The 15546-nt window shown below is 36.5% G+C and overlaps 1 protein-coding gene across 2 annotated transcripts in view; it reads right to left on the bottom strand.

Annotated features, from left to right (window-relative positions):
- Positions 1–797: 797 nt before the first annotated feature.
- Positions 798–15546, bottom strand: part of BDP1 (BDP1 general transcription factor IIIB subunit) — an 89537-nt gene continuing 74788 nt past the window's right edge. For both annotated transcript variants that reach the window (XM_069084992.1, XM_069084991.1), the window contains exons 34-39: positions 12272–12458; positions 11455–11644; positions 9679–9721; positions 5526–5784; positions 5090–5336; positions 798–3656 (exon numbers count right to left, since the gene is read on the bottom strand). In XM_069084992.1, coding sequence (XP_068941093.1) covers positions 3519–3656; positions 5090–5336; positions 5526–5784; positions 9679–9721; positions 11455–11644; positions 12272–12458 — 1064 coding nt within the window. In that variant the 3' untranslated portion in view covers positions 798–3518. The remainder of the gene's footprint in view (positions 3657–5089; positions 5337–5525; positions 5785–9678; positions 9722–11454; positions 11645–12271; positions 12459–15546) is intronic.

Genomic DNA, 15546 nt, shown 5'->3' on the forward strand with positions numbered 1-15546 from the left:
GATTGATGCCTGCCTCCATTGGCAGCCTCCTAGTCACTTAAGGGTATGAAAAGTCCCTGTCATGTGGAGTTGGGGTCCCTCTGATTTGATGGATTTCTGAAGACCACTGAGTCACCATACTCTGCTACTGACCATTTATGTTTTCAATATAGAGATGAGGTGGACTGTATCCAGAGAAGCTAAGAGTCACTACATCCTTGCTGTCTTAGACCAAAGTAAACCTCCTTTAACCTGTACAATGATGTGACGGCATCATTTCATCTGAACATCAAACTTGAACAGTGTTGGCACTAAGCCTGTTTCTAATGAGGAGTTACATGTCCTGTTTGAAACTTTACATCCATTTTTCTTCAGAATAAGCAGAAAACAGTCCAAAGGGGAATAAGGAATATATATCTCTGGCTTTCAAAAAAAAAATTTGACTTTATGTAGTGTTTTAAGGTTTGCAAAATAGTTCACATATATAATCTCTTTTGATCCTCAAAAAACCTTTTAAGTGGGGTACTACAGGTATTATTAACCCATTTTACAAATGAGGAAAGTGAAGTTGGGAGGTTAAGTTGCTCATAGTTATACAACTAGCTTAAGAAGTGGAACGTGAACCTCAGAAAAACAAAACTGTACAAGATGGCTTTAACGCCTCCATATCAAACTGTGTAACTACAAAGGTTTTCCTGCTTGACTTTTCTCATGGTGGAAGGAAAATGACTGCATTGTCGCTGTGAAAATATCAGCAGTCCTCCATTTGTGGTTTGTTATAGATACACAAGATAAATTAAGACTGAAAGGATAGAGAATGAGTGGTATAAAATTATTTTATTATTCACATAATTTACATATATGAAAGATCATCACTTTCTTTGAAACAAGAAAGTTTACAAATGAGCATTTTTTCCATTTTTATCAATAAACTGTTAGGCAACATAGTAGAGATGATCACTTCTATCTCAAATCTCAAGTATGCAATTAGTAGGTGTTGACAGAAAAAAATTATGTTTCTGTATTGATCATTCCTGATCTTTTTTCTTTAGAATAATCACTTCCTACTTTCAGAAATGCATCTCGAGACAGGACATATAGTCTGACCTATGTGGCAATTAGGAAAAAAAAAAGTCCTTGTATTCCACAGGGAAAGATAAAGACTTAATCATATTTTCTGTAATTAACATTCTTTAAAATACAAAATTGAAATCCTTTCAATCCAGCTGAGGCCTAAAATATTTGTGAATAAATCTTTTCATTTTCACAGTAGCATTAAATTTGTTTTAATGTCTCTCTTTCTGAGATCACTTTTCCTCTTCGGGTCATTTGACCAACTGACTTGATTCTTTAAAACAATCAGATAAACCTACTGCATACATAGTAAAACATTATATTTCCCCAAAAGCTTCTGTTTACAAACGAAATCCACAAGAGGCAAAGTTTAATTATCACTGTTCATAAAAATTAGTCTCTAAGGGGTAAATTAAACTACTGTTCCATCATACAATTTAATCCTGAAAACAAATTCAGAGAGAAAGAAATTTAATTTAAGACTTTAAAAACACCACAGTAGAAAAGCAATGTGATAATTATCATGATTTTTCTGTATCTGATGCTTATGTGCATGAAAAACCTATACATGCATGCCTGAGTGGAGGAAATCTTCACTCTAACTTGCAGGTCTCCCCTCTAACTGTGACCCTATCTCATAGAGTTTAGACTTACTCTCCCATTTTTTACAGGTCATACAAAGCAGTAGTCACTACAGAAGAAAAATTTTCTTGGGAATTTAATTTGAATCAAAATTATCTTTTCCCCAAATTTGGCTTATACAAAACCTAAGCTTAACCTATGATTAGTTTTACTGGTTTTTGCTTGCCTTGCCTTTAGCTTGAGGGAAGAAAGAAAATTAAGCTAGGAATCCTGTAATCAGTCCCTACCAGCCCTTCCTCTGCTCTCCCAGCCTGAACTCAAGACTATGCATTTCTTGATGGTGCTTGGATGTCTCTTCCACAAGTTTTAGGACTCCTCCTCAAGACTGGAGTAGTTCCAGATTCTGTATTCTGGTCCCCTTCCTCTGTTATACAATTTTCACAGTAAATGTATTTCTTACACAGGAACTTTTCTCCTTGCAATATAGAAATATGTTTCATTATTAATGAGATATAAAGAGTAAGGACATTTTTGTAGGTGGTAGCAGATTTGGAAATTCATTTTTTTCTATATGAAAAGCAGGTTTCAGTTTACATTCTGGAGAGTTTTATTTTCAGGAAAGATGCATGACTTCAAACACAAAATAACTAATGGAAGACTAAAAAACAAGTTACTCAAAGAAAACCAGAAATATCCTTTGGAAGGTTTCATCAGAGTTGCTGGGTGTGGAGGGGGATTGAGGCAATTCCTAGATTATACAGATGAACCACTAGGCCTTGATATGACAACTCTTAAGTGTAACAACTGGCCAAGAGATTACACTGAAAACAGTTCATGACTTCATTTCAATTGTCTAACTGATATCTATTAGAATTTTTTTTCAATCATAAGTCAAATTATTTATGTAGAATTTGGAGGAGGAAGAAAGAAGCGGCAAAAAAAGACTTACAATTTACAATCACTAACTTGTGGAAGGAATTTTGCCTAACCAGCTAGAAATAAAATACAAGACTTTTTCTTGTTAGAAAGAATGTGCTTATCCTGAATGTTTAAAAAAGCCCACCTAAAATACCATCAAGAGCCAAGTCAGTCAAGTAAGATATGAAGAAAATCTCCCTGGCTTCACAACTTCCAAGAGACCAAACATAATCCATTATAATAATCATGGTCAATGGCTTCAAAATTAAGGAAGAGATTGCTAACTGGATATATACATTCATTTCTACCTTACCCACAAGTCTGTCAGGTGAAAAGATGAAAAAAACCAGCATTCTTATAAATAAATAAAAAATAAATAAATAAGCTCTTTGATGGTTCACCTCTGTACAAATATTGAAGTTAAATATTACTTTTCAATTTCAACCATCAATTTTACATCAATATGGATTCTTTTATTACAAAAATACATATTTATAGTCAGAGAAATAGCTGATAATAGAAAATGGCTGTTACTTTGCCATTTTCTAAAGTTTCGCTATCTGCTTCCATCTACTTACAGAGGCAAATTAAAAGGCCCCTACCAAGAAATTACTTCACAAAAAGAAGTGTTTACTAAATGTTATATACAATCAACCTCCAAAGACTTTAGGCCTATGATTGAAAAGGCATTTATCTGTGACACCACAAAGTGCCCGCATGTGGCCAGCACAGGAGGAGGGTCAAAGTGTAAACAAGAGTCGTTATTTGTTTGATAAACCAGTCTTAACTGCTTGACTCAACTAATTTGAGGGAAATATCCATAATTACTCCAACGATTTTAAAAGCTTCAAGACCAAGTTCACCAAATACAAAATGGACCCAAGAAAAGTCAACAGTGATCCTTTAGCTAAATATTGCTTTGTTGTTGCCATTCAGAATTAAAATCCCAAGCTCTATAAAAAATTTCAGTTTTGCTCTGCTTCATCCACTTCCATAAAAATATCACCAAAAAAATATTCAGTGATTTTGGTTGGCTCCTCTTCAGTTTCCATCTTTTGGTCACTTTTACACTTTTCCTCCTCAAATGATTGATCACAGGAAACCTAAGAAAAATAAATATTGAAAAGTATTATATTACAGAACACTGTCAGTTCATGTGCTGGCAAGTTTTGTCAAACCACTAATAGTTACTTTCTTTTTGAATATCTGCTATAAAAGTAAAGTTAACTGAGGGCATAGGAAATTTATTTAGAAATAGAGGTGATGTAGGAAATACAGCAATAAAAATAAAATTTTTCAAAAGAATACCATACAATGGGGTGGTTAGGTGGCACAGTGAAGAGAGCACCAGCACTGCAGTCAGGAGGACCTGAGTTCAAATATGGCCTCAGACATTTAACACTTACTAGCCATGTGACCTTGGGCAAGTCACTTAACCCTAATTACCCTGCCTTCCCCTCTCCAAAAAAAAAAAAAAAAAGAATACCATACAACACTAAAGCAAAAAATTGTTGTTTTCTTGGCATAATTCTTTACATAAAACCCAGATTTTCTTAGAGCTTTCTCTTGACTATATACTAGCTAAGCTGTGTGGGCTAAGGCAAATTGTTTCAACTCTGCATTTTTGAGATTCACTATCTTTAAACTAGAGTTCATATGAAATTTATGAAGCCATGCAAATTCTTAGTACTATGTATAAGAAATGAGAACAAAACAGATTACAATCTGGGGACACTCAATGTAGGGACAAAGAATCCTACATTTCATAACAGTTCCTAATGAAATTATTCTACTGTGTTAAAGGCATAACATAAAAACTACATATACTATACTTAAATCAAATACAGTGTCTCCCAGAAAAATCAAAAGTGCCAGCAACTGGCATTTAAAGTGGCAAGGACATCTTCAGTTATATAGAAAATACCTCTGGGGGGAGGCTAGGTGGTGCAGTGAATAGAGTACCGGCCCTGGAGTCAGGAGGACCTGAGTTCAAATCTGGCCTCAGACACTTGACACACTTACTAGCCGTATGACTTTGGGCAAGTCGCTTAACCCCAACTGCCCTCCAAAAAGCAAAAAAAAAAGAGAGAGAGAGAGAGAAAATACCTCTAAAAATGAGTAATGGTATTGCATTCAGTAATAGAAATTGAGTAAATATTTAGCTGTAAGGCAAATATAATTTTTAAACAGTAGAATATGCATGAGCTGATGGGGCCATAATTACTCTTTGTTCTTCTGCTTTCTCAAATTAACAAAGTCAGACACCACCACTTTCTTCTGCTGCTTCTTTTGGATATTAAAATGTCTAATTTTGATTAGATCAGTGGCTTTGACCCAGAAATTTCTGCAAGACTAACTCCCCAATTTAAAAAAAAAAAACCTTTTCCTCTCCTTTTTCAGTGTTTTATTTTGTAGCCTTTGCTGATATTCACATACAAGGAATCCATCGTTTTCATTATGTTCATTCTTAGTTGAGGACCCGTCATGTATTTCATTTCACACAGAAGCAATAAAACACACAAGTAATTATCCATACCTGAGGCGCTGAGCTGCTAACAGTGCTGGCTTCAGAATGAGACTCTGCGCTTGTGGGTGGAAGGGGACAAGAGTCTTGCTTTTTTCTCTTGCTTCCATTTAGAAGAGTCGGTCTTCTAAAATCATGCCTTGAGACAGGTATAAGAGGTTTCAGACGCCTTTGACTATTCACTGGTGAGGTTTCTTCAGATTCCAAATTATTCTTTGAACATATCAAAGATAAAAATCCCAGGGGTCTTCGGCCAGGCCTAGAAACAGAGATAAAATGACAATCTTATTTATAAGCCAGGAAATTCTTTATTTCAGGTCAAAAAGAAAGCTGAAAGTTGCCAACTACCATTGATAACAACATTTAATCTGTTTAAAGGTTACATTTGTTTGATAAATCAAAAGAAAAAGGAAACAGTTATTACAGTTAAGAAATTTCTTCACAATACCTGGAAAACAAAGACGACCTGCTTCTCTGTTCTAACTGATGGGTAGCCCCACTCCTTTCCTGCTTGTCAGATACTGTCTCATCCTGAGTTAAATGAGGAACACTCTCTTCTTCCTGACCACACGTCACCTCCTCAGAAGATTCAGTTCCTGAACCCTGAACAGTGGGTTCTGACTGCTCTTTCTCTGTTTTCAAAGGTTCTGCAATCGTACATGTGCTTCCCAAGACAGGTACAATTGTCTGCTTTTCATAAGACTCTCCTTCAGAAGACACAAAAAAATAGTGAGTACAAACAATGAAGCAAGTTACTCAGGAAATGTATGTATTCAAATGATCTGAAACACTTTAAAAATATTATCAGCAATCAATACTTAAGAATTCTCATAAATCTAGTTCACTATAAGCTGAATCATTATGGAACATTTTAAAAGTTCATTCAGAATAAGCTGAACTGATTAATAGAAAACGGTTAAAGTTTCTGTGCCCCCCCTTCCCCCCCCCAAAATAAAGAAAGCATCACACCACAATGAAAGTGAATAATGTATCTACCTTCTGACTCCAGGTCCAAGACAGAAGGAAAGGTGCAAAAATATTTATAGAAACACTTTTCTCTTTTTTGGAGTCAAACTTTGGTCATTATAATGATACACTATTTAGTTTTGTTTTATTTTGTTGTTCTCATTTACATTGTTGTGGTCATTATGCAAATGTTTTCCTGGTTGTACTTACTTCACTTTGTATTATTTTATCTAAGTCTTCTCATGTTTCTCTATTTAGAGTGTAGAAATATTCTATTACATTCCCATACCACAATTCACTTAACTACTCCATCTATACAGATGTTTCTAAAACCCAGCCCTAGTCTCTTCTAAGATACATCACCAACTGCATTTGGGAATAGGCATCTCAAACTCAACATGTCCAAAACAAAACTCTTTATCTTTCTTTCCATACTTTCCCATCTTCCCAACTGCCTTATTACTGTTGAGGGAGGATACCACCATCCTCCCTGTTACTGAGGCTTGAAGTCTTAATTATATTATCCTTAATTCCATACTTTCATTCACCCCACTTATCCAATCAGATATCAAATCTTGTTTTTACTTTCAAAGTATCTCTTGCTTCCATCCCCTTCTTTCCACTGATAAATCTACCCTCCCCATTCCCTGTCCTCGGTACATACCTCATCAGGATTACTGTATTTCTGCCTAAAGTCTCTCCTCTCTTTGCTCTATTCTCTGTTCAGCTACCAAAATGATTTTTGTAAAAAGCACATCTGACCATGTCACTCAACAAAATCCAGTGATTCCCTATCACCTCCAGGATCTAGCATAAAGAAAGCCCTTCACAATCTGGCCCCTTCTTCTTTTTCTGTCCTCTTCCCCTTTGCTCTTCAGCTACATTGGTCTATATGCTAGTTCTCACACACAACTCTCCAACTCCAGACTATGCCTTTCTTCTGCCCCCATATCCGGAATCTTCTGCCTCCTCACCTCTGCCTCTTAAGCTTCCCTAGCTAACTTCAAGGCTCCGTTCAAATTCTGCCTCCTGCAGGAGGCTTATCCTGATACTTCCTGCATGTTCCCTCCAACTGCCTTCCATTTACTCTGCATAGTGTCATGACTGAATCTTAACAAACGGGTAAACTGAGGCAAATCTCCATACAAGATAACATTTATTAGCAGAGGCACGCTACCTATCAATAAATAGATCAATTAATGCCAAAGACTCCCAAGCAAAAGGACATTTATCCTCATACAGGTTTTAGGGACTACAGAGCAAAGAAGATGACATCATGGGATGAAGGGCAACATGACTGATTACACAGCTGATGTGCAGAGAACAACTTGATTGGTTGGAAGTTTGGTGATGGGCACTAGCAAAAACACCCCCTTCTTTTCTCACGAGACTAAGAAGTGCCCATTGTTTGAATCCAGATAGATAGTAGCCTAGACTTTTGGACAGCAAACAAGACTTCCCTGGAGGAGAGTGTGGTGGCATAAAAATATCACGCCCAAACGTCCTTGCTTTTTCACATATTCCCCAAGGTTAATTAAATTCTTGAGGCAAGAAAGCTGGATTTTAAAACTAAACCCATTATTGGAGAGCTGAAGACTGAACTAAGTTCAAAGACAAAGAACCATGACTTCAGCCATTACAGGGCAAAATCAATTACATATAAATAGGATCTATAAGAAAATGATACAGGGGCAGCTAGATGGCATGGTGAATAGAGCAGTGGCCCTGGAGTCAGGAGGACCTGAGTTCACACCCGGCCTCAGACACTTGACACTTACTAGCTGTGTGACCTTGGGCAAGTTACTTAACCCCAACTGCCCTCCCCCCCCAAAAAAATGATACAGGATCAATTCTAAAGTTCTCAGTACATCTTGCATGTAGTTTGTTATTTCCATATCGTCTGTCCCACTAGAATGTTAGTTTTTCTGTCTTGACCTCTTTGGAAGTATAGGCTTTACAGCGCAATCTCTGGGTCATGATACAGTCACATTCTCATCACTTCATCAGCACAATTCCAAACTGCTTTCCAGAATGATTATAACAAATGACAGACCCACAACAGTACACTGATGAATGAGCCAACCTTAGCCCTTCCAATAGCACCTCCAAACTGACTATTCCCAAATTTTGTCATTTTTAACAATTCGACAGTCATTAAGAGTAGAAATATTATACAACACTGAAATTCTCAAGGTATCAAAAGCTCCATTCAGCCAATGATTCCAACATCCTTCCCAACCAAATCAGTTGAAGAATAAGCAAATATTTTTAAAAAGACACACTGGTTCATCCTTATGTAATACAACTTAATTTAAAAAGTTCTTTCCTTCCCATGATAGCTTCTGATGTACCATGAACCAGTAACATGATGAAAATGTTATGGGCTAGTAATACTAAAGTCCCACAAAAATGGAGACAAAGGTTACTGGGAACCCGTGTTGCAAATGGTCTGGTTATAAAGTGGTGACTGAAACAATGTAATATTATGACTTATGTTAAAAATGAATTTGGGTTTGTTTGTTTGTTTTTTAGGGCAAATAAACAAACAAAAAAAGCCTTAGCATTTGTACAGTATAGGAATCCCCAATCACTGACAAGTCACTTTAGCTTTGGGATGGAATAAAGCTGAATTTTAGAATGATGGTCAATCCAAAATGGAAACAGGCCTTGCAAAACCAAGTATATCACTAGCTATAAAAGTCTTCACCATACCTCTCTCTCCACATTTAAAAAAAAAATGCAACTTCCTTAGTTCTAAATATCTCAAACACTATTAAACAATGTCTTTAGGTACTTTAGCCCGAGATTAGAGAGCGAAAAAGGAGAGGGAAGATTAGAAAAAGAATAGAAAAAGGAAAAGAGAAAGAAGTATGAAAAGGAAAGAGGTACATATAGAGGGGCTGGGAGAGAGATACCAAATGTCCACTTGATAGAGATCTCCCAGAGAACTGTTATAAAGATATTGGCACCAAAAAATTCCAAAAAGTCAAACCCAAATACTTTTTACTAGTTCCAACATGAATCTTCAGGACGATTCCAGGACATAAAGAAAACCCTTTAAAACTGGGAGCATGGACTAGGGTCATTCAGCCTAAATTTGGTTTCTGGGCTAAAAAAAAAAAAAAGCCTGATAATTATTTGGTTTAGGGCTAACACAAGATGCTAACACTAGCAAACTGTTTTGTGGAAGGCAACAGAAGCACTCTTAATCCCAATGTAAAGGAAAGAACAGAAAAATGTTGCTAAGATCCCAAGAAGGAAAGTCAGCAGATAATAATAATAGTACTCATCAATCACATAACTACATAATTTGATCCTAATTACCACCCAGTAAAGCAGGCAACACCAAGTATTATACCCATTTTATAGATGAGAGTAACTAAGGTTTGAGAGATTAAGTCACTTGCCCAAGGTCCCATAGCTACTAAGTACAGAAGCCAGAAGCTGACAGGAGGTGGTGGTGTTCTTGATATTACCAGGCAAAGACCTCATTTATACCACAATGTCTAACTAAGACTGGCTAATAACGAAATCACCATGACTTCTTTCAAAGGACTAACTCAAGTTTGTGAAATACCCAGTTAAATTAAGGTCATTCACGATGATGAGCAAAATGTAAACACCAAATCCCTCACCTGCATCATTCTTGTACACATTTGTGGATTCTTCTGAGAATACCTGTTTTAAATAAATGTTATTAAAGTTAGAAATGTATTTTTTTTCCTTAGTACAGTAATTTGAATGAGATGACAGAATATCTTCCAAAAAACCAGCTCAGATGATTAGAGTATAATGCTAATAATCAAGGCTACAGGTTTAATTCCAAATTGGAATTGTGCTCCATGAATTTAAAGAATTTACCATAGTTCAGTTCAGTCATCTAATCAATGGATATTACTGCTTATATAATAACACATATATTGCTACTAGAAAAATGACCAAATCTCTTGGCCTATAGTGGTGGTTCAACAGTGCCATTTTCATGTACAAGGAGTACATTTTATAAATCATAAAAAAAAAGAATTCTTACTGACAAAATAAATACAAATTTTAGTACTTTCATGAAATTGCAGGTTTAACTATGTTAAAGTAGGAAATAAAGAGCATAGAATAATACAGTATTCTTGAAAAAATTATAGTAATTTATATCATCTGGACTTAAGGATGTATCTCATATTCTCATACTTACAACAAAAAGGAACCTCAAGTCAGCTAGACCAACTCCCTCAGTCTCAGATGAAGAAACTGAGGTCCAGAGAGGTTAAATGATTTCCTTATAGTCACAGGGGGTAAAATAAGTGACAAAGTGGAGATGTGAGCTCATTTGCTCTAACTTTAAACAAAGAGCACTTTCCCTCTTGCTCCTCCCTTTACCGTGGTTGCTTCTGTTGGTTACACTCTGGAGACCCCAAGAACATAAAGCTTTGTTTTGCATCTTTAGCAAACAAAGGATGTATCCAAAGTAAACTAGTAAAGGAAGTTTAGTTCTATTGTTTCCCCTAATATGCTCTAAGAAGGAATGAGAAAAGGAGATTGGCATATAAGTCTAGGCACTGTAAGGATATGTCTCAAGGTTTACCTCATTTCATGTAACTCTGATACTTATCAATTCCTCGCCACTTTTTTTGGTTCTCTGAATGCTCGGAATGTTCTGTCCCTAGTTTAGGAAACATCAGGTAATAATACTCAGACACTCAAACGAGATCTGTGATCTCAAAGAGAAGGCAGCTCCCAATCTTGTCCATAACCTACCCAAGCTCATCTCACACTCGATCCACTGCCCTACCCTCATGCTTACCACACAGTCAAAACATTTTCTCTCTCTTATATATTTCCTTGATTAGTTCAGATTACTCTTACTAGTACACAAACTAATAAACAGTACAGATGCAACCTTCAGTAGTTATGCAGAGAAAAACTTGAACTTGATTCACAGCTTTATTATTCAATTTACCTTTCATGGGAACCCAAATACTATCTTAATTTGGTTTTGGGGGAGATTATCGCTCTTTCACCTTCCCTATGAAAAGGTTTCTTTTGCATTATTTTTCTCCAGGTGTTAGGGGCAGCCAGGTGGCTCAGCAAGTAAGAGCACCGGTTTCGGTTTCAGTGTTGGGACGACCTGGAGATCGAATCCCGGGCTCAGACACTCAGCACCACACCCAGAAATAACTGGCCGGGTAACCTTGAGCAAGTTACTTTAACCCCAATTGCTTTAAAAAAAAAAAATTTTCTCCAGGTGCATGAACATCTAATGATATCAGGTGACAGCAGATGGTTCTATGAGGTTTGGAGAATGCCTAACAGCTGTAGTACTTACTGTTTACTTTTGTCTCTCCGTGCATTCAGTAGATTTCAAAATCCAAACAGAAAAAGAGATGACAGAATATGGTCCTTACTGGTTCTCTTACCTCAGAGGTGATTTTCTGACAATCCTCAACTTCAGTAGGTACACTAAGATTTGTAGGAGCAACCAGGCTTTTTTCAAGGGTTTCACTAAATGTCAGATCCAAATCAGTTGGAGGCTTTTCAGAAGATGGCTGTATACTGTTTCCATTACTAGATAAATGTGTGTCATCTTCACCAACTGGGAAATTCAAGCTGCAGTTAAAATAAATTGGATTTTTTAATTTTATAACATGCTAAGTATCATTTGAAGAAAAATTATGCACTGACTACCACAAAATTCTACTTTCTAATTATATTTATATTTAAGGCCTGATATCAACCTAAATTCTTATGTATTGGATTCAAATCTGAAATACTTAATATCTTCAAAATGAAAAAATTTGATTTAAATTATCTCTAAATTCCCTTCCATCTCTGATATTTTGCTTTCTAATATCATTTGTGAAAGACTTTATAAAAAAGTCCCAAAAATCTTGGTGCATTTTTAAGCTTTAGTAACTTAAAAGTAGCTTTTAATAACTCTAAGCTTCAACATTAAAATTTCACTAAGATTTTTGGGACGTCCTATGTAGGTTAGAGGAAAATTTAACACTTTTCATGAGAAATTAGAATAAGGAATGCATAAGAAAACATCAATGCCTAAATGACTTTTTTTTTTGCCAAATATAAGAACAGTCATAATACATTTCCTCTTTAGCTATCTATCCAGAAGCTAAAGTAAAATATTTAAGATAACTACAAATAAAATTTCAATTTTTAAAATAAATTTATTAATTTCTTCCCCAAAACTCAGCAAAAATAGTCTTTTTCATAATTTACCTCAGGTCTCCCCTTTCTTCTTTATTCATTGGTTTGACCAATATGGGTGCTGGCAGTAGAGGGCCAGAAGTCAATGAATCCGACAAACCAGCAAATTGCTCTGCCGAGTCTGTTGGGATTTCCACCAGAGTTAAAATGAATGTCTGCTCCTCCTCTTCTCCTTGATGTTCACCAGCAACCAGATTCACTATCAAAGTTTAACAGTCAGTAATGAAAAGCTGAACTAGAATGTATTAGCAATTTTTTTATAATTCAAATTAGCCTTAGCAAAAAGATTCACCCAAAGTACAAATGACAGTATTTCAAAAAGAAAGATGATTGGAATTGGCTCCAAGACAGAATAACATATACACTCAGTTGGGCATAGAAACCTATATTACCATACAGAAAAGTCAGAGGGGAATAGGATGAGAGAGAGAGAGAGAGAGAGAGAGAGAGAGAGAGAGAGAGACAGGAAAAATAAGATGGAGGGAAATACACAGTAATAATAACCATGAAAAAAATTTACAGCAAGTATCTCTGATAAAGACCTCATTTCTCAAATATACAGAGAACTGAGTCTATTTTATAGAAATACGAGCCATTTCTCAGTTGATAAATTGTCAAAGGATATGAACAGGCAGTCTTCAAGCGAAGTAATCAAATTTATCAACAGTCATGTGAAAAAATACTCTTAACAAGTAAGAATGCAAATTAAAACAACTTTGAGCTACCACCCCATACATATCAGACTGGCTAATATGACAAAAAAGGAAAATGACAAATGCTGGAGTAGATGTAGGAAAACACTAAATGAGATGCTAAATGCACTGCTGGTGAAGTTGTATACTGATTCAACCATTCTGTACAGCAATTTGGAACTATGATCAAAGGGCTATAGAACCATGCATACCCTTTAACTAAGCAATACCACGACTAAGTCTGTATCCCAAACAGATTTTTTTTTTAAAAAAGGGAAAAGGTCCTGTATGTACAAAAATATTTATAGCAGCTCTTTTTGTGGTGGTAAAGAACTGGAAATTGAGGAGATGTCTATCAATTAGGGAAGGCTGCATAAGCTGTTGTGTATGATTGTGATGGAAGATTATTGTGCTATAAGAAATGATCAGTAGGGCAGCTAGGTGGCACAGTGAATAGAGCACTGGCCCTGGAGTCAGGAGGACCCAAGTTCAAATGTGGCCTCAGACACAACACAAAAAACTAGCCATGTGACCTTGGGCAAGTCACTTAACCCCAATTGCCCTCCAAAAAGAAAAAAAAAAATGATGAGCAGGATACTCTCAGAAAAACCTGGAAAGACTTACATGAACTGATACAAAGTGAAATGAGCAGAACCAGGAGAACGCTGTACACAATAATAATATTGTATGATGACTAAGTGTGAATGACTTAGCTATTCTCAGCAATTATATGATAAATGACAAATGATTAAAAAAAAAATGCTATCTATCTCCAGAGAAAAAACAGACAGAGAGATAACCAGGTGGCATAGTGAAGAGAGCACCTGCCCTATAGTCAAGAGAGCCTGAGTTTAAATCCAGTCTCAGACACTTGACACTTACTAGCTCTGTGATCCCAGGGCAAATCACTTAATCCCAATTGTCTCACACACACCCCTCCCCCCCCCAAAAAAGAGAAAAAGCAGTGTCTGAATGCAGACTGAAGCATACTTTTTTATTTTCTTCATTTTTCTTGTTTTTTTTTCTGTCTTTGTTTTTCTTTTACAACATGACTAACATGAAAATGTTTTACATGACTGCACATGTATAATCTATATTAAACTGCCTTTTCAATGGGAGAGGGAGGGAAAAAATTTGGAACTCAAAAATTTTTTTAAATGAAAGTTAAAAATTGTTTTTACAAGTAACTGGGGAAGAAAATAAAATATTTTTTAAAAAAGATGATGACTACGATGAGGGAAATTTAAGACTCCTGACTGAAAACGCACTTCTTCATTTACAAAAAAATCTAGGTTTCATGAATGAAAAAATACTTGTTTTTAAAGGGCCCAAATAAAGGTAAAATACCAGGTAAAAATATTGGTAATATATCACTTTATACATAGGGTAACTAGATGGCATAGTAGATAGAGCACTGGGCCTGGAATAAGGAAGACCTGAGTTCAAATCCAAACTCAGATAGATACTTACTATCTGTGTGACCCTGGTGTGATAGTAATGGAATGTGGAGATTCCCCTGCATTGGGCTTAGTTTTCAAATTGATTGCGTTAAAACCCAGAGCTTGTTAATCCCACCTGTGGGATGGACTTGTTGATGTGAAAAGAAAGTCCTGAACTGGGAGGGGCTGGTGACGTAGATTTGGAGAGACAAGAGAGAGGCAGAAGAACTTTTTGGAAGCAGCACCTCGTGGAGAGAGAGAGACTAAGAGAATTGCTGGTGGCCGCTTTGAATTGCCCTGGACTTTTGAGACCTGCCCCCTGAGCTGCCAAGGACTGAGGAGACATGGCTGTTTTGCTGGTACTTTGTCTGTTTTGATGTTGTTTTGCCAGATTTGTCCACTGGTGAAAGACAGTCCTGTTGTTGAAGAAGTCCTGGAACCTGGCTTTTGGCTAAGAAGCCCTGAGACTGTCCTGCAGACAGAGAGTGAATACTGTCCACTGGTGAAGGACAGTGCTGTTGTTGCAGGGGTCTGGGAACCTTTCTGTTGGTTCAGAAGCCCTGAAGAAGGATTTTCTTGTTGTATGTTTACAGAAATCCTAGGAGAGGATTTTGCTCATGCTTTCAGGGGTTCTAGGACTGTTCTACAGACAGAGGATGAATTAATGGAGGGACTGGCAATGTATCTTGTGGCCTTGCTAAGCCTTGTCTCCCCAGGAACTAAGATTTGCTGAGAACTTGCCTGGTGTCTAGATGAAGAAAAGACCTCCATTTGAGTATTAAGTGCTGTGCTTAAACTTGATGTAACTCTGGGGTAGATTCAATTGTGATCCAGGGGTGGGGAACTTTTGACCTTTTGGTGCTCTGTGATTGACAAATGAAGGTACTTTACTTATGTTTGGAAACTAATCTCCATTTGAGAAGAGGGGCTTTGTGGTGGACTAAATGAAGGTATAGCCTAGGGGTGGAGAAGTATTTAGACCAGGAACTTTGTAATTGATTGAATGATTGGAAGGTCCTGGGGTGGGGTAGTCCTTGGAGATTATTTAATCACATTTAGTAAATGCTGTATTTGGAATGATGTCATGTTTTGATCTTCTCTGTTCTTGGTTGGTCACTGAATAAAATGGAGAGCACCTATGCTGGTATTTTGAACC

This window comes from Petaurus breviceps, unplaced genomic scaffold (genome assembly GCF_028583685.1).
Source record: "Petaurus breviceps papuanus isolate PSGF00001 unplaced genomic scaffold, PetGlider_PUasm1.0 175, whole genome shotgun sequence".
In the NCBI taxonomy this organism is placed as follows: Eukaryota; Metazoa; Chordata; class Mammalia; order Diprotodontia; family Petauridae; genus Petaurus; species Petaurus breviceps.